Consider the following 22,936-nt stretch of genomic DNA (forward strand, 5'->3'; position numbering starts at 1 on the left):
CTTTCTTTCTTTCTTTCTTTCTTTCTTTCTTTCTTTCTTTCTTTCTTTCTTTCTTTTCCTTTCTTTCTTTTCCTTTCTTTTTGTAAGGGATCAGACTCGAAAAGCTTTGCTTATTCTGACTCCTCTACCCATCATATGTATGTATATATATATATATATATATATATATATATATATATATACTGATTTTTGCATATCATTTATTATATGTAAGTATATTAATTTACTATTAATCATGTTATAAAATATAAATTAATGATGATGATGATGATGATGATGATGGTACAAATAAACTTGAACTTGAACTTGAATGTGTCAGTCCATGAGGAAATACTTAGAGCATGCTACCTTAAACTTGTTAGTGTGCCTCCAAGATCATTGTAGAGATAATTGCTACGCTCACTGTTGTGGACACCAACACAATATTTCAGTCATTGATGAATATTGCGCAAATAGTTGTTTACTATACAGAATAAAATATATATGTGATAGTGAGTCACGCTGACAGATACACTGTCGTGTTTTATCGATTCAGCTATAACATATCAATTCTGCCATGCACCAATCCGCCATTTTAAAAACTAATGAATATAAACTACATGGTTATTCAATCCGTTGGACATTCGTTGACAAAATCACAGGCCACTTCCCCACAAAATGGCAAATTATGTGACAGAGAAAGTGATCTCGACTGAACTGTTCCTAAGACCACCGAATCAAAAGAGGCAGCTTGGCATGCATCAACCAGATGTGTTGATCGTCATTACGCCGATTCAAATAGCGATTTGTAATTTTAAAACAGGATTAACCTTTTCACCCTGTGTTTCTTTGGATTATTCCAGAACTGTTTTCCATAGGTGCAAACTCTAAGCAATGTGATCACCATGGGAACAAACAATAATATAATTCGCAAATTTTGGTATTTTCTTTACTTCAAATTGAGAGATGAGCTGTACAGTTGAGTTAGCTGCTTTTCAAGGTTTTCAATTATTCTACTTTGGACGTCAAATGACCTTCTAGAAAGTAGCCTCAATACCCCGGGCACATTTCAACACTGCACACAACTCAAGTGACATTTCCCCCTCACCTAGAAAAAAAAGATAGTTCTAACAAGCTAGTACCCATTTCGTGGTACTCACTATTGAGATATGAGATTGTACTTAGTGAGTAAGTTTTCTTACAAGGGTTTACTATTGTGGCAACTAGTGACCTCAAATGACTCTTTGCCCCCACCAATAGCAGTGGAAATTGCGATGTAACGAAGACAGGGTTTCCATGACAGAGTTCGACGATTTGTTTCTTTGTGGCTTCGGCAAGAAATCAAAATAGAATATACTAACAACCACAAATTCAATCTCGAAGAGGTATGTTTTATTGCTACCATTGAATACAAGTTTGACTAGTTTAAAGGCTATTTTTTTTTCTATGCCGACAAATTCACGCCCCCGGTGAATAGTGTTTCCAGTTGGTGGTACCTTCCAGTTGTCTAAAAAGGATGAGCGAAATATCAATTTAGTAGACCTGTCAATTTCGTTAGATTGGTGCTCTCGGTCTAGTTTGATCATCTTTGGACATTGCTGTAGTAAATTAATGCTTTATTTTAAGCTCAACAATATTGCCTTCCAATTTGAGCTTGTTAAAATTGTCCGCCCCCCCCCCCTCCACCATTGTGATCCTTACAAACTATTTCCTGTCTTTAAGAACCGTCAAAGGAGACATTCAAACAGGTCTCAAGGAGGGTTGATTGCTTTGGAGGACCATTGAAGTTAAATGTAATGAGAATAGGTCATTACTATAAAGTTCCGTAGCATATTCATGGATAATATTTTGATGGGCATGAAAATGAAATGAAATGTTTGTTTTCTTAGGCAAGAAAAGTTTAGTTTAAAATGTAAGATAAGAAAATTGCGTTACGTTAGAAAGTACTATATCTATAGTAAGTCAACATACAACACTTTCCCATCGAAGATTGTGACTATATCTAAACCTCATGATGTCCATACAATAGGTTGTCTATACTACTGAACCTTTGTCGGGGTGTTACACTGCGGAGTAGCATCATAACTCAATAGATCATAATATGTTAACAAGGACCAGGTATGAAAGTCGAAGAGTTGACAGAAGAGTATATAGAAAGATCGTTAATGTACGAATATAAAATGGTTATCATGAACAGAGGCGATGGAATCGGGGGAGAGGGGGAGTGCAAGAGGGAGGGGCAGTTCCAGGGGACCTAAATAAATTACCTGAATAGAGCAGCTCCTTTTCACCAATGAAAATTGGCCCTTTTGTTTTGTTTGTGAAATTACCCTTTGTAATAAATTGCTCATAAATTATAAAGACATTGTAATTAAAAAGTGCTCTTTTAGGTATGAAACAAAACCCTATTGAGATTTTGGAATCTATGGTACAGAATGTACAGCACAGGTGGTCTGTTATGTCGGAACATTTTGAAATGAACTTTGTGGATTTTGCTCTGAGACGTTTGTGACCCACCCCCATCCCTCGCACCCAGTCCGAAGGTTATCCAACCGCCTCTGTTCACGACCACAAGTTGAACTACTGATACAAGGTATTTACGCCAGTCATATCGAAGACATATGTACTAGTTAAAAATCTAATTAAGAAAGAAAGCTTGTAGGATAACGACCATCATCGAGAAAAAGACAACGACTGGATTTGTAGCGATGTTCAAAGCGCTGTTACAGAGATCCCCACTGCAAGTACAAGCATAAACGTCGTTAACGGTAAGAACACCGGCTTCTAAAGCTTTAATTTGCTGCTCTAGTTCTGGTTCTTGGGCGGCCAGTTGTGCTTCGTCCAGGCACCCGTCAGCTCCTGCAGAGCAAGTTCCGAAGGTGAAGTAAACTTCGAAAGAGCCTTGATCTGAAAGATGAACGCAATTGTTAATATTAAAAATCGGCAAAGCGAAATGTATTTTCTTTCTTGCTATATTGTGACTTGTATTGCCATAACATACATTATTCACTTGGGGGAGGGGGAGGGCATACGTTTCCGTTTAGTGGGTACTTGACCCAAAATATAAGAACACAGACGTGAGGGGGTTGGTGTGGTGTGGTGGGTGGGGTGGGAAGCACTTTAAAAGTCGGGCTTAAGTGGTTCTATTAGACTAACAGTGAGAATATGATTTGCCTTTAGTTGAAACAGGAACTGTGTAAGATTGGAGGGGGTAGGAGTGGGGGGTTTACTATCTTATATCGCAGGTACGAATTTCTCTTGCTTCTTTCGTCGCCTGTAAATGAGAAGTGATCTAACAAATGCGTCAACCATTAATAAACTAAAAATAATAATTATTTAAGAGCTAGACCACACTAACCCCTCTCCACCTCAACCGTCTCCGCGTTGGTGCACAGCTGGATGTCGAAGATGGTCATCGCTTTCATTGAGACTTACGAAGAAAAGAAAGTCTTTTCCACTGTAGTGTAACATTTGTGAGCTCCAGCTTTAAATGAAGAGCTTATTTCTGGAGCTTATTACGGGATGCATGGTTTACGATTAATGGTAAAGGGAAATCAAATGTATACTAACAACTGTAGGAGGCGGTCACCAAACCACATTTGCCTGGGCACGTGACTTCTGACTGTGGTTGGGCAGTGTCATTAAAGGCGTCGCAAACAGCGTCATAGATGGAATCATGACTACCGCATACTATTGAGTAACTTTGATAGCATCGCGATCCATTTACTTAATATGAGACAAGAGAACAAAGGATATGTTACTATTGTTTAGTGAATGAAACAAGTAAAAAAGAACAGAGAGCCAACATGCTTTGTAATTCCTACAAAGCAAAGGTATATAGTATATACATATGTATATATATAATAATAATAAAGGCTTATAAGCACAACTACTACAGAAAACTGTGTGCACTGCTGTGCTGGAAAACAACTAAATAAATCTCAAAGTAACGATACAAAAGTTAAACCTGGTCGAGATTCTGGCTGAAATCAGAACCATTTACAAACAGGTAGTGTTTTAATTGCCTCTTAAAAGTAGCAGCATTTTGGATTTCTTTAAGGCTGTCAGGAAGCTTATTCCACAATTTAGGTCCAGCCTTGGCAAACGAGCGATACCCATACGGGGATTTAACTCGAGGCTCTATCAATAACGTATTTCTGCTACGGTCAGAGGTTACCAATATATCATGGATATATTTAGGACCCAGTCCTCTAACAGACTTAAACACAATCAAAATTATTTTAAAGTACACCCTCTCCTTGATTTTAAGCCAATGGAGATCATGGAATAGATCAGTCACATGATCATATCTACTTTTACCATATATCAATCTTGCAGAAAAATTTTGAACAGATTGGAGTTGATCATATAAATGTTGGTTGATACCAAAATAAAGTGAGTTACAATAATCAATATGCGAAATAACCATGGATTGGACAATAATGCTTAACTCAGACTTAGTAAGATAAAACCGCATTTTAGAAATATTTCTAAGATTCTTAAAGCACCTGGATTTAAGTGAACATATTTGATGCCGAAAAGACATGGTATCGTCAAAATGAACACCAAGGTTACGAACAATTTGGTCAAAACGTACACAATCAACAGAGTTAAGAATAACACCCTTGATGTGAAACAGTTTTAGTATAGGAGGGGGACCAAATACAATTATTTGGGTCTTGCCAGGGTTGAGTTGCAAATAATATTTGCGCATCCAACGTTGGATACAACCAAAGGAGGATTGCAGAGAGTCAACCAGAGCTGATCCTTGATTATGGTGCCTGAAGTGTTTATAAACCTGGTGATCATCTGCAAAACCATGAATATTAAAACCCATTCTAGAAACTTCAGCGTAAAGTGAGCGAATATAGATGTTAAATAAGACCGGATCCAAAACAGATCCCTGTGGCACACCAAACTTAATAGTAATCTGATCAGAAGTACAGCCCCCTATTCTAACTCTTTGAGATCTGCCCACAATAAAACTTTTAAACCAGTTTAGGACAATACCAGTAATACCAATTTCATTAGATAATACAGACAAAAGTACATTATGGTCAATGGTGTCAAAAGCCGGGCTTAAGTCAAGGAGTACCAGCACAGTAGCATGTCCACTGTCACTGGCAACTAATATGTCATTAGTTACTCTCAAAAGGAGGGTTTCGGAACTATGGTATTTTTTGTAAGCAGATTGCCTGGAAATATTGAGGCTATTAGAATGCATGTGAGTATTCAATCGTTTAAGAACAACTCTTTCATTCAATTTACCCCAAAAAGATAGATTGGAGATTGGTCTATAATTTTTAAAATTGTTATGATCTAAGCCATTCCCTTTGATGACAGGAGAAATATCTGCAAGTTTTAGACCAACCATGCTGCCAGTGATGAGAGACAAATTAACGAGATGACATATGCAAGGAAGAAGAAAATCAATATTACTTTGTAGGAGATCTCTCGGAAGTATGTCACTAGGGGAGCATTTAATTCCAGTATCATTAATTATCTACCTTAACTCATCAATACTGGTAGGTTCAAACTGAGATAAGACAACTCCACGAAAAGCAGTATCAAGCTGTTCAGAATCTCTATCAATGTCCTGAAAATTAGACCGTATTTGTGCTATTTTGTCGTTAAAATACTCATTAAAGTCATTTGTAAGAGTTTGTAGAGAAACAGTAGGTGGAAGGATTTTGGTTTGATTTTTATCAAGGAAATTATGCACAAATTTGTAAAGGGCTTTGGAAAACCCCTCACAATTTTGGAACTTGATTCTAAAGAAATCCCTTTTCTTTGAACGAGCCATTGTCATAGTGTCCTTTCTAACTTGAAGATAGACGTCTTTGTCAACAGTTAGACCAGAGTTATGCCATTTCCTTTCTGCTTTCCTGCGAAGACGCCGCTGATTTACATAATCAGTGTCAAACCAAGGTGCCGTGTTAACAACTTTTATTCTTCTGCTCACTAGTGGGGCATGTTTATCTGTTATCAAAGCGATTTTTGAATTATATATGTCAACTGCATCTTTGAAATTCGTTGTCACTGCTTCGTAGTTGGAAAATTCACGGTTTATATCACAGGAAAGGGCTTTTGCATCAACAGACTTCACGTTTCTAAAGAATATATCTTTATACTGATGCTGATCACAACTGCGTAAAACATCAAACTTAATAGGAAAATGGTCGCTCAACGTACTATTATCCAGAACGTCTACAGTTTTTAGATCAACAAGATGCTCACTGGCAACCACAACATCCAATGTATGACCAAGATTGTGTGTAGGTGAATTCACGTACTGTATAAACCCAAATGAGTTCAGAAAATCGGTAAATTGAGAAGAAGATTTGGCAGTAGAGATATCAATATGAATATTTATATCACCACATAAAATAATATGATCATTCTGGATCATCCTGCAGGAAGTTATCAAATTCATGTAAAAAGCATGTAACCAAAACGGACTGCAGCCGGTATAGTTTCATGATATTTCATGATAGTTGTATATATATATATATATATATATATATATATGTGTGTGTGTGTATATATATATATATATATGTGTGTGTGTGTATATATATATATATATATATATATACACATATATACATATTTATATATATATACACACATATATATAAATATACATACAGACTACGACTGGATTTGTAGCGATGTTCAAAGCGCTGTTACAGAGATCCCAACTGCAGGTACACGCATTAACGTCGTTAACGGTAAGACCACCGGCTTCTAAAGCTTTAATTTGCTGCTCTAGTTCTGGTTCTTGGGCGGCCAGTTGTGCTTCGTCCAGGCACCCGTCAGCTCCTGCAGAGCAAGTTCCGAAGGTGAAGTAAACTTCAAAAGAGCCTTGATCTGAAAGATGAACGCAATTGTTAATATTAAAAATCGGCAAAGCGAAATGTATTTTCTTTCTTGCTATATTGTGACTTGTATTGCCATAACATACATTATTCACTTGGGGGAGGGGGAGGGCATACGTTTCCGTTTAGTGGGTACTTGACCCAAAATATAAGAACACAGACGTGAGGGGGTTGGTGTGGTGTGGTGGGTGGGGTGGGAAGCACTTTAAAAGTCGGGCTTAAGTGGTTCTATTAGACTAACAGTGAGAATATGATTTGCCTTTAGTTGAAACAGGAACTGTGTAAGATTGGAGGGGGTAGGAGTGGGGGGTTTACTATCTTATATCGCAGGTACGAATTTCTCTTGCTTCTTTCGTCGCCTGTAAATGAGAAGTGATCTAACAAATGCGTCAACCATTAATAAACTAAAAATAATAATTATTTAAGAGCTAGACCACACTAACCCCTCTCCACCTCAACCGTCTCCGCGTTGGTGCACAGCTGGATGTCGAAGATGGTCATCGCTTTCATTGAGACTTACGAAGAAAAGAAAGTCTTTTCCACTGTAGTGTAACATTTGTGAGCTCCAGCTTTAAATGAAGAGCTTATTTCTGGAGCTTATTACGGGATGCATGGTTTACGATTAATGGTAAAGGGAAATCAAATGTATACTAACAACTGTAGGAGGCGGTCACCAAACCACATTTGCCTGGGCACGTGACTTCTGACTGTGGTTGGGCAGTGTCATTAAAGGCGTCGCAAACAGCGTCATAGATGGAATCATGACTACCGCATACTATTGAGTAACTTTGATAGCATCGCGATCCATTTACTTAATATGAGACAAGAGAACAAAGGATATGTTACTATTGTTTAGTGAATGAAACAAGTAAAAAAGAACAGAGAGCCAACATGCTTTGTAATTCCTACAAAGCAAAGGTATATAGTATATACATATGTATATATATAATAATAATAAAGGCTTATAAGCACAACTACTACAGAAAACTGTGTGCACTGCTGTGCTGGAAAACAACTAAATAAATCTCAAAGTAACGATACAAAAGTTAAACCTGGTCGAGATTCTGGCTGAAATCAGAACCATTTACAAACAGGTAGTGTTTTAAAAGCCTCTTAAAAGTAGCAGCATTTTGGATTTCTTTAAGGCTGTCAGGAAGCTTATTCCACAATTTAGGTCCAGCCTTGGCAAACGAGCGATACCCATACGGGGATTTAACTCGAGGCTCTATCAATAACGTATTTCTGCTACGGTCAGAGGTTACCAATATATCATGGATATATTTAGGACCCAGTCCTCTAACAGACTTAAACACAATCAAAATTATTTTAAAGTACACCCTCTCCTTGATTTTAAGCCAATGGAGATCATGGAATAGATCAGTCACATGATCATATCTACTTTTACCATATATCAATCTTGCAGAAAAATTTTGAACAGATTGGAGTTGATCATATAAATGTTGGTTGATACCAAAATAAAGTGAGTTACAATAATCAATATGCGAAATAACCATGGATTGGACAATAATGCTTAACTCAGACTTAGTAAGATAAAACCGCATTTTAGAAATATTTCTAAGATTCTTAAAGCACCTGGATTTAAGTGAGCATATTTGATGCCGAAAAGACATGGTATCGTCAAAATGAACACCAAGGTTACGAACAATTTGGTCAAAACGTACACAATCAACAGAGTTAAGAATAACACCCTTGATGTGAAACAGTTTTAGTATAGGAGGGGGACCAAATACAATTATTTGGGTCTTGCCAGGGTTGAGTTGCAAATAATATTTGCGCATCCAACGTTGGATACAACCAAAGGAGGATTGCAGAGAGTCAACCAGAGCTGATCCTTGATTATGGTGCCCGAAGTGTTTATAAACCTGGTGATCATCTGCAAAACCATGAATATTAAAACCCATTCTAGAAACTTCAGCGTAAAGTGAGCGAATATAGATGTTAAATAAGACCGGACCCAAAACAGATCCCTGTGGCACACCAAACTTAATAGTAATCTGATCAGAAGTACAGCCCCCTATTCTAACTCTTTGAGATCTGCCCACAATAAAACTTTTAAACCAGTTTAGGACAATACCAGTAATACCAATTTCATTAGATAATACAGACAAAAGTACATTATGGTCAATGGTGTCAAAAGCCGAGCTTAAGTCAAGGAGTACCAGCACAGTAGCATGTCCACTGTCACTGGCAACTAATATGTCATTAGTTACTCTCAAAAGGAGGGTTTCGGAACTATGGTATTTTTTGTAAGCAGATTGCCTGGAAATATTGAGGCTATTAGAATGCATGTGAGTATTCAATCGTTTAAGAACAACTCTTTCATTCAATTTACCCCAAAAAGATAGATTGGAGATTGGTCTATAATTTTTAAAATTGTTATGATCTAAGCCATTCCCTTTGATGACAGGAGAAATATCTGCAAGTTTTAGACCAACCATGCTGCCAGTGATGAGAGACAAATTAACGAGATGACATATGCAAGGAAGAAGAAAATCAATATTACTTTGTAGGAGATCTCTCGGAAGTATGTCACTAGGGGAGCATTTAATTCCAGTATCATTAATTATCTACCTTAACTCATCAATACTGGTAGGTTCAAACTGAGATAAGACAACTCCACGAAAAGCAGTATCAAGCTGTTCAGAATCTCTATCAATGTCCTGAAAATTAGACCGTATTTGTGCTATTTTGTCGTTAAAATACTCATTAAAGTCATTTGTAAGAGTTTGTAGAGAAACAGTAGGTGGAAGGATTTTGGTTTGATTTTTATCAAGGAAATTATGCACAAATTTGTAAAGGGCTTTGGAATTCCCCTCACAATTTTGGAACTTGATTCTAAAGAAATCCCTTTTCTTTGAACGAGCCATTGTCATAGTGTCCTTTCTAACTTGAAGATAGACGTCTTTGTCAACAGTTAGACCAGAGTTATGCCATTTCCTTCCTGCTTTCCTGCGAAGACGCCGCTGATTTACATAATCAGTGTCAAACCAAGGTGCCGTGTTAACAACTTTTATTCTTCTGCTCACTAGTGGGGCATGTTTATCTGTTATCAAAGCGATTTTTGAATTATATATGTCAACTGCATCTTTGAAATTCGTTGTCACTGCTTCGTAGTTGGAAAATTCACGGTTTATATCACAGGAAAGGGCTTTTGCATCAACATACTTCACGTTTCTAAAGAATATATCTTTATACTGATGCTGATCACAACTGCGTAAAACATCAAACTTAATAGGAAAATGGTCGCTCAACGTACTATTATCCAGAACGTCTACAGTTTTTAGATCAACAAGATGCTCACTGGCAACCACAACATCCAATGTATGACCAAGATTGTGTGTAGGTGAATTCACGTACTGTATAAGCCCAAATGAGTTCAGAATATCAGTAAATTGAGAAGAAGATTTGGCAGTAGAGATATCAATATGAATATTTATATCACCACATAAAATAATATGATCATTCTGGATCATCCTGCAGGAAGTTATCAAATTCATGTAAAAAGCATGTAACCAAAACGGACTGCAGCCGGTATAGTTTCATGATATTTCATGATAGTTGTATATATATATATATATATATATATATATATATATATATATATATATATATATATATATATATATATATGTATATATATATGTGTGTGTGTGTATGTATATATATATATATATATAGTCTAGGAGTTGTAGGAGTTGTACTGGATCCCCATTTAAGCATGAAACAACAGGTCAATGCTGTTTGCAAATCATCATACAATGCCGTACGGAAGATCAGCCGGATACGGAAGTTTTTAACCAACGATATAACTAAGAAACTTGTATGTTCCTAGATAATGCCCAGGCTTGACTACTGTAACTTTTTATTTTGGCCTTCCTGACTCTACACTGAAAAAACTTCAAACTGTTCAGAATTCTGCTGCCCGGTTAATATCATGTTCATCGCGTCATGATCACATGTCTCCAGTGCTTCAATCACTCCATTGGCTTCCAGTAAAACATCGGTCAATTTATAAGCTCCTCCTCTTAACGTACAAATCACAACGCTCCCTTGCCCCTGGTTACATTACAAATTTAATTCCTCAGTATCATCCTCAACGCCAACTTCGCTCGTCTACAAAGTGTCTTCTTGCCACCAGCCATACCCCAAACACAAAGTTTTATGGAGAAAGAGCCTTCATCTCTGCTGCACCTCATCTGGAACAATCTACCATTTTCAATTCGCAATGCACCATCGGTTGACTCTTTTAAGCGTCTCTTAAAAATATATATACATATACATATATGTATACACATATGTATATATATATATATATGTATATATATATATATTTATATATGTGTGTGTGTTTGTATGTATGTATGTATTGATACCTATTTAATTCGACATATCATTGATTTAAACTGGTATTTGTTGATTTAAATTGACATACCGATTTATTTTACATATCATCGATTTAAATTGGGTATGCCGATTTAAATCGGTATATGTCTATTTAAACTGGTGTATGTCGAATTAAATTAAGTAAGTTTGTAGTTGATTCGTTCACGTATCGGGAGCCAGTGGAGTTCGATCATGGTAGGGGCAATGTGATACTCCCGGGTTCTAGTAACGAGACGTGCGACGATGTTTAGTACGCGTTCTAGCCTGTCAATTTTACAGCCTGGTAATCCAATCCATACAGAATACCATTGCACTGAGTAGTCGAGCTTCGACGTAACGAATGCATGGACAATCCATTCTCTCAGTGAGTTACAATCCATCAGCCAGTATTCACACTGCATTTGAGGGTACCAACAAAGTGTATCCGCTTTAAGTTGAACTATAGAACCAACACGGAAGTTATAAAGGTAAGACGGTTTTTCATGTCCCGAAAGTAAGTAATGGTAACCTTGATTTAACTACGTATCGGCCAACAGGAAACCGTGTGGAGAGTAAAGAACTCCAGTAAAGTACTTTTTGAAAACTTCTAGCAATTTAGCATGCTATAATTTGGGGCCAATATATTAGAATTGACTACCATTAACGTACAGTAGAAAATTATAACCAACTGATACTCACCAGTAAGGGCAAAACCAAAGATAGTCGCAAAAAGGAACAGTGCATTCGTCATTTTCACCTGGTGATAGAAAGAAAAACAGAATTAAAGGAAGAGCAAGGGCCCAAGGGCACTATAGTTCCTTGCTTGTAAGGAATATTTAAAGGGATCAGCACTGTCCTAACATTGTTATGTGGTCCTATGTACACACACAATAATATTGCCAAAAATATCACAAATCAACCGTTGGTCCTTTTGAGAATCTGTTGAGGACCAGGTGTCTGATATGAGCATGAGTTCGCTTTTTTTACAGAACTCACAGAATCATCCTGACTGTACTTATTAAGAATTTTAACAAAACCAAACGAACCTTGATCTCTAATAACTTCGCACATAAAAGTTGCAGAGGAGTCAACTTTTGGACAATTTAGATCGGAATATGGCCACGAAAATTCAATTAATCAACTTGAAAGAAACTAATAAGGTCACTAGAGGTCAACCTGAGGTCAAAGGTCACCCAAATACAGGTCGACTATTGGATTACATTAGCCGTAACTCCCAACCTTGATGGGCATTTTGTTCTCAAGTTATCGCAAAAATAGTTGTTGACCCCTAATTGACCTTTGTTGACATACAAAAAAACATTTTGATCCATAATTTACCTTTGTTGACCTTGGATCACATGAACTTTATGTTTTGAAACGATCCCTTTAATTCCCTTACCCCATTCACAACTACTCCCAAAATATCAACCATGTCGGACCCTGTCAGCGGGAGTTTTACACGTTATTATAAACAAACACACATTTTGACCCATAATTGACCTTTTGTGACCTTGGTTCACATAACGGTTATTTTTGAAAACGTGACCCTACTACTTTTACAACTTGTCCCAATATATCAGCCATGTCAGACTTTGTGACTAGAAGTTGTTGCAAAAATTAGCATAAGTTGCTAGTTTTTTGCACATAAGCAGCCTTGAATTGACCTTGGATGACCTGATGGTTTTTTATCAAAAATGTTCTCATCGATGATGTGAAATATGTCCTGAATTTGTTATGTGCTCCAATGTACACACACAATGTAATTGCTAATAAGGTATCAAATCCAACCTCTGGCCCCTCATAACTTGAGAACTGGGTGTCCGATTGAAGCGGGAGTTGGTTTCCTCTATAGAGCACAAAAGAGCTCTGTCATATATTAAAATACTGACAAACTCTTTTTGTTTTGCCCCGTATCTCCTAAAATGAGCATATTTTTCAAGATTTGACCTTTGATTTCAAAAAGCAACACGACAAGTCTGTAGTCCATCTTAACCGTACTTACTAAATGATAAACTTGAACTCTGATAACTTCGCACACCCTAATTGACCCTTGTTGACATTCGATCACATCACCGTTATGTTTGGAAATGATCACTTAACCCATTCACAACTACTCCCAAAATATCAACCATGTCGGACCCTGTCCATGTGCCGCTAACTGACCTTTGGTGACCTCGCAGGCACCAAAAACAATAGGGCACACAATGGCGGATCTATATACCAAGTTTGAGTTAGTCCAACTTTCCCTTGTAGATTTACAGTGTACAAAAGCAAGTGTCACAGACGCACACACAGACGCACACACACAAACCTGGCTATAAAGGTTCCTTTTGCCAAAGCAAGGAACCAAAAATTAAGTTATCGTTAGCTTTGATTCTCAGAAATGTAATTATTTGAACCACTGACTGTGAGGTCGTGGTGCAGTTTGGGGTGGGGGAATGGGGAGAGGGGACGCAAAGGCGAAAACTGGTTACAGGCAGGCCAATATAGCTAGGAGCTGTGGGCATCAGATGGGCATCAACAAAATTACAGGATACAAATGAAACGCATCATTCTAACAAGCATTGTTAAATTTTGCCTTTTCAAGCTCAAAATAATAGCCGCCGTTTGTAACTATATAAATGCCTTTTTTTTTCCTTAGTCCTATTTTTTTCCCACGTCAATATTTGTCCGGCCTTCGTCGGACCTGCCGTACCGGCTCCGACGCTCCTGCATGGTATTTAGATTAGCCATATTGAGTACAAGAATCCTAATGCTTGTGAAGTCCAATCTCCTAAAGGGCACCAGAGGTCAAACTCTGAGAAATCTTTTACATGATATATAACGATGGAAATCGTGGATACCTCTTAAACTCATGGTGTGTGGAGTACAATAACCCTATTGTTTTGGTGGCCACGTACAGAAGAGGACCTGTGTTTATCATGCCATAGTGGTACTGTTACAGCTAGTATAGGCCTAACAAAGCGACCGGTCTCGATGAAATAAGTGCGCATGTATTAAAGATAAGTGCAAGTGAAATTACTCCCAGTATTACACGAATAATAAATCAAAGCATTGATACTGATGTATTTCCATGTAACTGGAAGGAAGCTAAGGTTATCCCGAGTTTTAAAACGGAATCCCGCCATGATTTATCGAACTACAGACCGATTTCAATTTTACCAATTCTCTCAAAAATAATTGAAAAACATGTCCACCTAGCCCTCAGTAAGCATTTGAATAAGTTTGACCTTTTACGTAATGCACAGTCGGGTTTCAGGGAAAAGCATTCATGCGAAACGGCGCTATTGAAGGTTGTGGATCAGTGGATGGAATCTATTGATAAGGGGTATATTTTGGGAACTGTTTTCTTAGACCTCAGTAAGGCATTCGATTTGGTAAACCACGAGATGATGGTAACGAAACTACGTATTTATGGTGTATAGAGTAAAGCGATTAATTGGTTCAAATCCTATTTAGTTAATAGAAGTCATTGCACATACTTAAATGGTGTTTTATCGAGTTCAAGACGAATTGCATGTGGTGTACCCCATGGAAGCATTCTTGGTCCACTTCTGTTCTTAATTTATATTAATGATATGGATCTCACTTTGGAATATTGTTCAGCGGATATGTATGCTGACGACACAACATTTTATGCCAGTGATACATCTACCGTTGACTTGAATAACAAATTGCAAAGAGACATGGAAAAAGTTAGTGCCTGGTGTGACCGAAATAAAATGGCAATCAACACCACTAAAACAAAAGTATTATTGATGGAATCTGGTCAGAGACTAGCTTCATTACCTGACAATGCAAATAGTCTTTCTGTGACACTCGGGGGCAAAATTCTCAAGACTGTCAAATATGAAGAACTATTAGGTGTAACAATTGATAACAATTTATCCTGGCATATTCAGGTTGACAACGTTTGTAAAACAGTCTCAAATCGCCTTGCCTTACTGAGACGCATACAACCATATATTGATTTGAATACGAAAATTATCTACTATAGTGGGTATGTACGACCCATTCTAGTTTATTGTAGTATAGTCTGGGGTACGTGTGGAGCAAATGATTTACAAAAGTTGTTCCATATGCAAAAAGCAGCAGCGCGTATTATTACGAACTCGGGAAGATATGAAAGCTCGACAGAATTATTTAAAATGCTAAAGTGGCACCGTGTCGATACGCAAATACGTATACGACGATTGATCATGATATACAAGACCATGAATGGCCTCTCCCCAAATTATCTAACCCAGTTATTCAACTTAACACACGAAATTCATAATCACAATATGAGATCCACGACCCAAAGTAACTTATACCTGAAAGATGGTAAAAAGGAATATCATAAACGTAGATTTTCCTTCATAGCTGCCAAAGAATGGAATAGTTTGCCAGCTGAATGCAAGCATGCCAAATCTTTACCTATTTTTAAACGTTTAATCATCTCATTACGCTTTTATGTTCTATACCCATTTTTACAGTTTTGTGATTTACTGTTGTATATATGTATGTTTAATACTCTTACTTTCTGTTTATTGTTTCATAATATTATTCTTTTTATAATGACTGTATTTTAGGGCCTCGGGGAAGATCAGCTTCGGCTAACTGAGTCACCCTTTTAAAGGTTTTAAAGGTTAATAACTAACAAGCAGAAGTCTAGTGCATTGAAGTCATCGAAACCTCAATGCTTTTTGCGTTCTGGTTGTTCAACGATCAACGTCAATGGGAGGTAACTGTGTAAAAGCGCTCACTATTTTTGTGTGCATTATGTACGGAGATTTTTCAGGTGCGGTGACATTTTACTAAGTGTAATGATACGAACTGAACATTCAAAGGAACAAACGTAAAATAATAATTTGCCGAAAGAAAATTACATATCTCGAAATGAACAACAGGAAGTTGTTGTTACAATGCTTCGTCGTTTTATATTTTCATATGATGTTTTAAACACTTTTGAACAACCGAAATTTCAAGAGATCGTTTTTGCTGTTACCAACTAACAGTAACTCTATACGGCGATATACTAAGTTAGGCCTTACTACCTAGGCTTATATCGCACAAAGAATTAGCGAGAAAAATGGCGAGTAATTTCAACGTTTGGCGAGTAGAATTTTAGACTCGGTCTTATATTCTATTCATAGCTTATATATATACATAGCTCATACATACATTACGTACTTACAATACTCGTTATATGCATGGGCGTCAACGGTATATAACTGCACATGAGATCCCTTGGAATGTAATGACCATTTCAAGGAAGTGTGTGCTATATTACATCGAAAATACGTCATACCATTCTATGAAAGATGTGCCATATATAAACGTTACGTGCTGTCTGTGGAGCCATGCCATTGATGTGTGTGAAAAAGAGTACCTGCATAAGTCTTTGAAATCCGTGCAACGCGTAAGTTTAACCAGGGAGTTGTTATGGAACAACTCCCTGGTTTAACGGTGTACGACATCGCCGATACAGTACTCACTACATGAGTCATTGCAGTTTTCCATCCATCTCTTTGTTATCCAATTATCACAAAATGCAAAATAATTGTAAGTTTATATCCGTTTGTAAATATATTTCACTGAACAAGGGAATACACTTCATTGATATATATATGCGTCACAAAGGAGAACATTTCTCATGGATATTCCTAGCGAGGGTGCGGATCATTTGGGTGCGTATAACTCAATGACTATTCATGAAGCTGCTTTACCCTGATTTGGATTTTTTTTTACATTTTTGCTTGATAACCTACATTAAGAAATAAGCAAACAAATGTTGCAGTAGCAGCTTATAACCTGGAGTGTAATGCATCATATTTTAAGCTCGAAAAGGATTACCAAAGCCTTGCAATGCATAAAAACAAATTTAAAACATTAATCGATGCATAAATGACACCGCATGTATTCTAAGTTTCTAAGAACGAAACGAGAGCAGCAAATTAATAGACTACTGGCATCAAAGAGTGTAAACAGGGAAAAAATCGCTGGATTCAGGACTTCTTTAATGATTCCTCTGAACCATGTTGGAAGTGGTGCGAACTTCTTTGCAAATACCGTGTCTAGAACATATAATCAAATTGATTGGACTACATAGCAAGTATACATTGACACTTTTTAATACAATCACATCCCTTAACAATTGGATTTCATTAGCTTGACTAGTCACTGTTTTTGTTTCAAATACTGTTTTACTGTCTCCTATTCAAGTTGCGTTCTGTGTATGCTTGGTAACATCATTGTGGTCATATAGCTCTGATAAACATATTCTGGGATTACGGATTTCATATTTGTTGTTGACCTTTTGAAATTTCAACTTGATTGATATGGTAAGAGAGAAACTGAATAATCATAGAGGTAAATATATTGGTGATTTATAGGTTGCTATATGCTATCATGGTGTATTGTCTACAAGGCTTTATATGATGTCCAAAGAGTGTTAGCCCTGTACACATTTCTATTTTTGCGTGTTGGGTCCATGTTTATTAAAAATAGATCAAAGGTCATTTTGAGTCATTGAAAGACTGTCCAAAACCTGAAAGTCACAATCATTATGTTATGACGCATGTATGTTACAAAAAAATAACTACGGCATGAATCTCAATTGCATAGATATATCGCTCTGACACTATATAGAACGAACACACACTCACAATAGTCCCAACAAGTGGCATAGTTTGCGCAAGAAGATGACGTTTATTATGTACTTGTTCCAGATCATTTAAACTGCAATCTGTCAACTGTAAAAGTCATCACCCAGATTCTACCAATGTTATAAAAATTCTTCATACCCTCCGAAAATTTACAACTTCTGTACTTGGACTGCCTTCTAACAATGTTTTACTTTCAAGTAGCTTCTAAGAGTGAGCTCCTAAATTTCGCCAAACGGATAAAATATGCATAAAGAGGGTACCGTAATCGATCGAACTAAGCCAATTTTGACCTAATAAACATTACTTTTCGAGTAGTTCAAAATTACCTTTAGAGTTTGAATATTTTCGTCACCCAAACGATTTTCAAACTGGGAATAATCCCATGCAAACTGTATATCCCTCCATTGCTTACTTCAATTTACCCTTTTCCTTTCGGAAATATCCTGGTATTGCTGTGTGTAAACTAAACGAGTTTCTGTAAATGTAAATTAAAGTAAATGAACAACGGAAATTAGAATTGAAAACTATAAACAAAAGACATTTTACGGGCCTTAGTATTCATAGATACATGTTAAAATCAATTACAGTCTTACCTGGAAATTACTTTGCAAATCCTCGCACTGCAGTCTCAAGTTTTACTGAATATAGCTGCTTACAGTCTGTTAGCGGGGTGAATAACTGAGCTGCGCAATTACTAGGCAAGTACATTTGAACAACTCTCATTAGACTCCGCCCATAATATCGTCCAATCAGTTAATGCCAAGTTACCAGAAAAATACCCAAAAAGGGAATGTGATCATTACAATACAGTTCACGTACGCCTTCTTTTCCATGTTACAAGTACGTACATGTACAATGTTAGAAGTCTGTGTATTGTAGTTTCAGTTTATTGATTCTACGTATCCTCCAAACTGTCGGAGATATTTCCTCACGAAAAAACCGTTATTGCGCAATAGTAAGCCACGAGAAACTTAACCGGAAGTAGTTAAACTACTCTCATCCAAATTGCGAAGTTGCGCGAATCCAATAAGCCTTTATCGCGATCTCACCGCCGCCTCGAATGCGGGGCAATGTCAAAGGTCACGGAAGATATACAGTAGGCGCTGCCATGGATACTAATGTACACGTACACATAATACTACCCGACTAGCGTACGTTACAGCGATATTTGACTGAAATTTGCCGTTTTGTGGGAGTTGTACTAATATTTATTTTAAAGTATTCACAATGGAACAAGAAGAGATTAGTTAAGATGAGATTCAACATTGGAGCGTTCAATTTATGAAGGATTTTCTGCGGGTTTGAGGGTTGAAAACCACTGATAGAAAAAAAAGGAACTGCAGTCACTTGTATACTCGACAATGTATGTATGTATGTATGTATGTATGTTAGATCCCCCTGCAAACAGGAACTCGCGAAGAAGCCTCATTGGCTTATCAAAGCCGCAAGCTGACCGAAGTCAGTCTCTTACATTCATATTAAACGTCCATGATTATGAATTGTTAATTGTCAACAACTCTGTAACTGGACGACATACATTAATCTGGGAGTGACTCGAACCGGGGACCTTGTGATTGAAAGGCACCGGCATTAACCACTGAGCTAACACTCCAAAAATGTCAGAATGTTAGAAGCATACCCCATAAAAGTTGGGTTGTCCTTGAGAAAAAGACAGGAAAAATTCGCAGTGCATACTGCACCTGATTTGCAGGGTGAGTGTATATTTCATTAAGACCAATATTAATTCACATATTGACTATATGTGTCCTCCTTAATTATCCCCAATTACTTCGTTGTCATGAGCTGTAGGCCCTTATGGATTTTGTTATTTTTGAAAGAAGCATTGTAGGGAATTTGGAGTTATGGTAATGAGGTAGAGATTTTAGAACTTTCACAGATACATATACCCTCCCAATTCGCTTACCCCTCAATGTCATGTCCAATTATAATTTTTGCGCTATGTACAACATGTGTCTTAGAATTTATAAATCATTATGTCACCAATGGGCACACATCATGCCTTCAAGGTCAAGGGGGTTCTGACCATGGGTACAGTAGCATATATATTTTTTAATTTGTCCTTTTGAATCAAGAAATTTATATGTACCCATAAATGTTTAGAAGTGAATATAAAGTCCTGATCATGATTTACGCCTACATCCTTTTTTTTATGCTCTTCAAACATTTTTCCCGGAACACGACTTCTTCGAGAAAATCCTGGACTTGCACTTAGGAACTACAAATTATTTCTCTTATATTCAGTGCTAATTTTTTCTCCTTTCTTTTCCTATTTTCCATTGACTTGGTACAACTTGCAACCATGATGTGGCAGTTGTCTTTAAAGTACATGACGGGTCAATCTGCAGCTGTTCCTTGCACATCGAAACAGTGCATTTGGAATGTATACAAAGGAATGCCGGTGGCCACTGTCCTTGAGGGAAGGAAATCCCTGGCTTGGAATGGACAAGACCAAGTTATTTCAAAAAAGGTGAAGTAAATGTCCCAACCTCCGAAATAAAACTACAATTTCCTCAGTGGAATTTTGTAACTAGTTTAGTATGTCAGGTGGGGCATGCATCAATCACTGCATTCTCAACTATATGTATGAGAAGCAAATAATTTTTCGCCACGAACATGAAGGAATGTGAACTTTGATCGAAAAAGCTTTTAAATCTGAGCAAATCAGTTTTTGAAAATAGCATTTATAAATCAAATTTTCATCAAATTTATTTTTATGCTTATCTTGCGTGACCAGGTAAACATCTCAAAATCTGTATTGAACATAAAATATATAAATTAGTGGAAATTCAAAGTGCTTTTTAATGATCAATATTGAAGCGATTTAAATGATTTTTTGTTTGGTAATTTCATGACTTAATATATTGTAAAGCAATTAAGCATTTGTGTTGCATATACGCATCCATATACAATAGCACTTTAACAGTAAATGAATTCTAAACTGAATTACCTAGAACAAATTAGATTTTGTCCCTTCACAAATGAACGAAAAAAATCTGACTATTTGACATTTGACATTTAGACAAGGAATGTTTACAGGCTGACTTGAGTGACTGCCTCAACTGGTGTACATTCAACTCAACCCAAAATCAACTACACGTTGCGGAACAACAAACTTTCATGAGACTTTGAATCTTGCCATAAGCAAAATTTCCCATTACAGATGACCAGTGGTGCAGCCAATGTCATTTTAAGAGTGCCAGACTTTTTTGGAGGAAAGTCAGTTCCTTAAGCCAAATTTTGTTATTGCATTAACACAAATTACATCTGCACTTGACCTTTGATCATTTCAGCTGAAAAGACAACACCCAGCAGTGCATCATAGCAACTGTTTTTTTCCGGTGCGCTCTTCCAAAACCAAACCTCCAGTTCAGGGCTTGGTTGATGCGCTTTTTCCAAGCTGCCAAAGTTCTTCAGTTTTCAGGTTCTTGGAAACGCGTCAGGCACAACAGTACTCTCCAGCTGAAGATTTTATCATAGCAGTTGAAGAAGATATTCCAACAACTGCACCTCCACTGTCGATGCCTGAACTTGCCTGTAGTTGTAATACGGTAGAGGAATTTAGGACGATTCTGCCGCACTGTGCATCAGAAGAGGTGGATGCAATTGAACAGGTTACGCGTGGACAGTCAGAGAGCAAAGACTGGTTTGAACAACGTTCAGGGAGGGTAACAACATCCAACATGAGGGCTGTCATGACGAGGCATCAAACACTTAAAGATGAGAGCTCATCATTACGCAAGGATCTGGTTCCCTTGATCAAGCGTTTAATGGGCAATGAAACCCCTGACCCTAATTTGCCCAACTTGAAGTATGGTAGGCTGACAGAGCCAATTGCTCGTAAGTGTTATCAAACTTTGCAAAAGGAAAGGGGCACCAGAAAATCGAAGTTTGAGAATGTGGGTTGTTTATCATTCCAGACAAAGTTATCTTGGGCGCATCACCAGATGGCTTGGTGCAGTGAGTGTATGCAGTGGGCAAGGAATTTTGGAAATAAAATTCGGCAGGACCACAGAGGAACCAGGAGCACAAAACTGACCCATCATAGCTGAAAATGAAAGTAGGGAAGATGCCGTTGCAGAAATAGAGGAGTTTTTTTAAGTACATGGTGCCTTACCTTGTGTTTCGTAAGATCCGAGACTCCTTGTTACAGTCTCTTCCTGATCCTTTACCAAATCCTGCTTCTTCACCAATGCCAACCGAAGCAAAGCACAAGCTCCCTCCCGGTGAAGTCAGGAAACAGAAAAGACACAAAGCAAAGAAGACGCCAGCAAAACCATTATTTTTGTGTTCATTGTGCAGCAAAGAGTTTATTGATGAGACAAACATATCAGAATTAAGGACAATAGCATTGGATGTGTAACTGTTGGTTCTCGGTTCCATTTGCCTTGAGTTAATGTTAGAGTGACACCAGTTGGTAAATATAATTAGTGTTTAAGAGCTAGAACACACTAAGAGCTAGACCACACTAACCCCTCTCCACCTCTACCGTCTCCGTGTTGGTGCACAGCTGGATGTCGAAGATGGTCATCGCTTTCATTGAGACTTACGAAGAAAAGAAATTCTTTTCCACTGTAGTGTAACATTTGTGAGCTCCAGCTTTAAATGAAGAGCTTATTTCTGGAGCTTATTACGGGATGCATGGTTTATGATTAATGGTAAAGGGAAATCAAATGTATACTAACAACTGTAGGAGGCGGTCACCAAACCACATTTGCCTGGGCACTTGACTTCTGACTGTGGTTGGTTAGTGTCATCAAAAGCGTCGCAAACAGCGTCATAGATCGAATCATGACTACGGCATACTAATGAGTAAATTTGATAGCATCGCGATCCATCTACTAAAGATGAGACAAGAGAAAAAAGGATATGTTACTATGGTTTAGTGATTGAAACAAGAAAAAATGGATAAGTTACTATTGTTTAGTGGGTGAAACAAGAAAACAAAGGTATGTCACTACTGTTTAGTGAATGAATAAAGTAAACAAGAGCCCAAGGGCACTGTGGTTCCTTGCTTGGGGTATATGACAA

The 22,936-nt window shown here is 37.4% G+C and overlaps 1 protein-coding gene across 2 annotated transcripts; it reads right to left on the reverse strand.

Moving 5' to 3' along the window:
• Window positions 1-403: 403 nt before the first annotated feature.
• On the reverse strand, window positions 404-18,559 carry LOC139961534 (uncharacterized). 2 transcript variants are annotated; one of them, XM_071960773.1, is made up of 6 exons: window positions 18,481-18,559; window positions 11,940-11,997; window positions 7,513-7,668; window positions 6,628-6,849; window positions 3,550-3,705; window positions 404-2,886 (listed from the first exon to the last, which is right to left on the reverse strand). In XM_071960773.1, exons 2-6 carry the CDS (start codon window positions 11,989-11,991, stop codon window positions 2,618-2,620), a joined length of 855 nt encoding a protein of 284 aa, XP_071816874.1. In that variant the 5' UTR covers window positions 11,992-11,997; window positions 18,481-18,559; the 3' UTR covers window positions 404-2,617. The 2 variants fall into 2 exon arrangements, with proteins under 2 accessions (XP_071816874.1, XP_071816873.1); XM_071960772.1 differs by lacking the exon at window positions 18,481-18,559 and adding an exon at window positions 16,417-16,463.
• Between the last annotated feature and the right edge of the window lie 4,377 nt (window positions 18,560-22,936).

Source organism: Apostichopus japonicus, chromosome 20 (assembly GCF_037975245.1).
Source record: "Apostichopus japonicus isolate 1M-3 chromosome 20, ASM3797524v1, whole genome shotgun sequence".
In the NCBI taxonomy this organism is placed as follows: domain Eukaryota; kingdom Metazoa; phylum Echinodermata; class Holothuroidea; order Aspidochirotida; family Stichopodidae; genus Apostichopus; species Apostichopus japonicus.

Excerpts from the sequence above, each read along its gene's own strand:
- LOC139961534 (XM_071960772.1), bottom strand. The coding sequence starts at position 16,461 with ATGTGCAGTTATATACCGTTGACGCCCATGCATATAACGAGTATT. Across the intron at positions 7,669-11,939 it reads CTTTGGTTTTGCCCTTACTG|TAAATGGATCGCGATGCTAT; the intron begins GTGAGTATCAGT and ends TCTCATATTAAG. Across the intron at positions 3,706-6,627 it reads TACAAATCCAGTCGTAGTCT|TAAATGGATCGCGATGCTAT; the intron begins GTATGTATATTT and ends TCTCATATTAAG.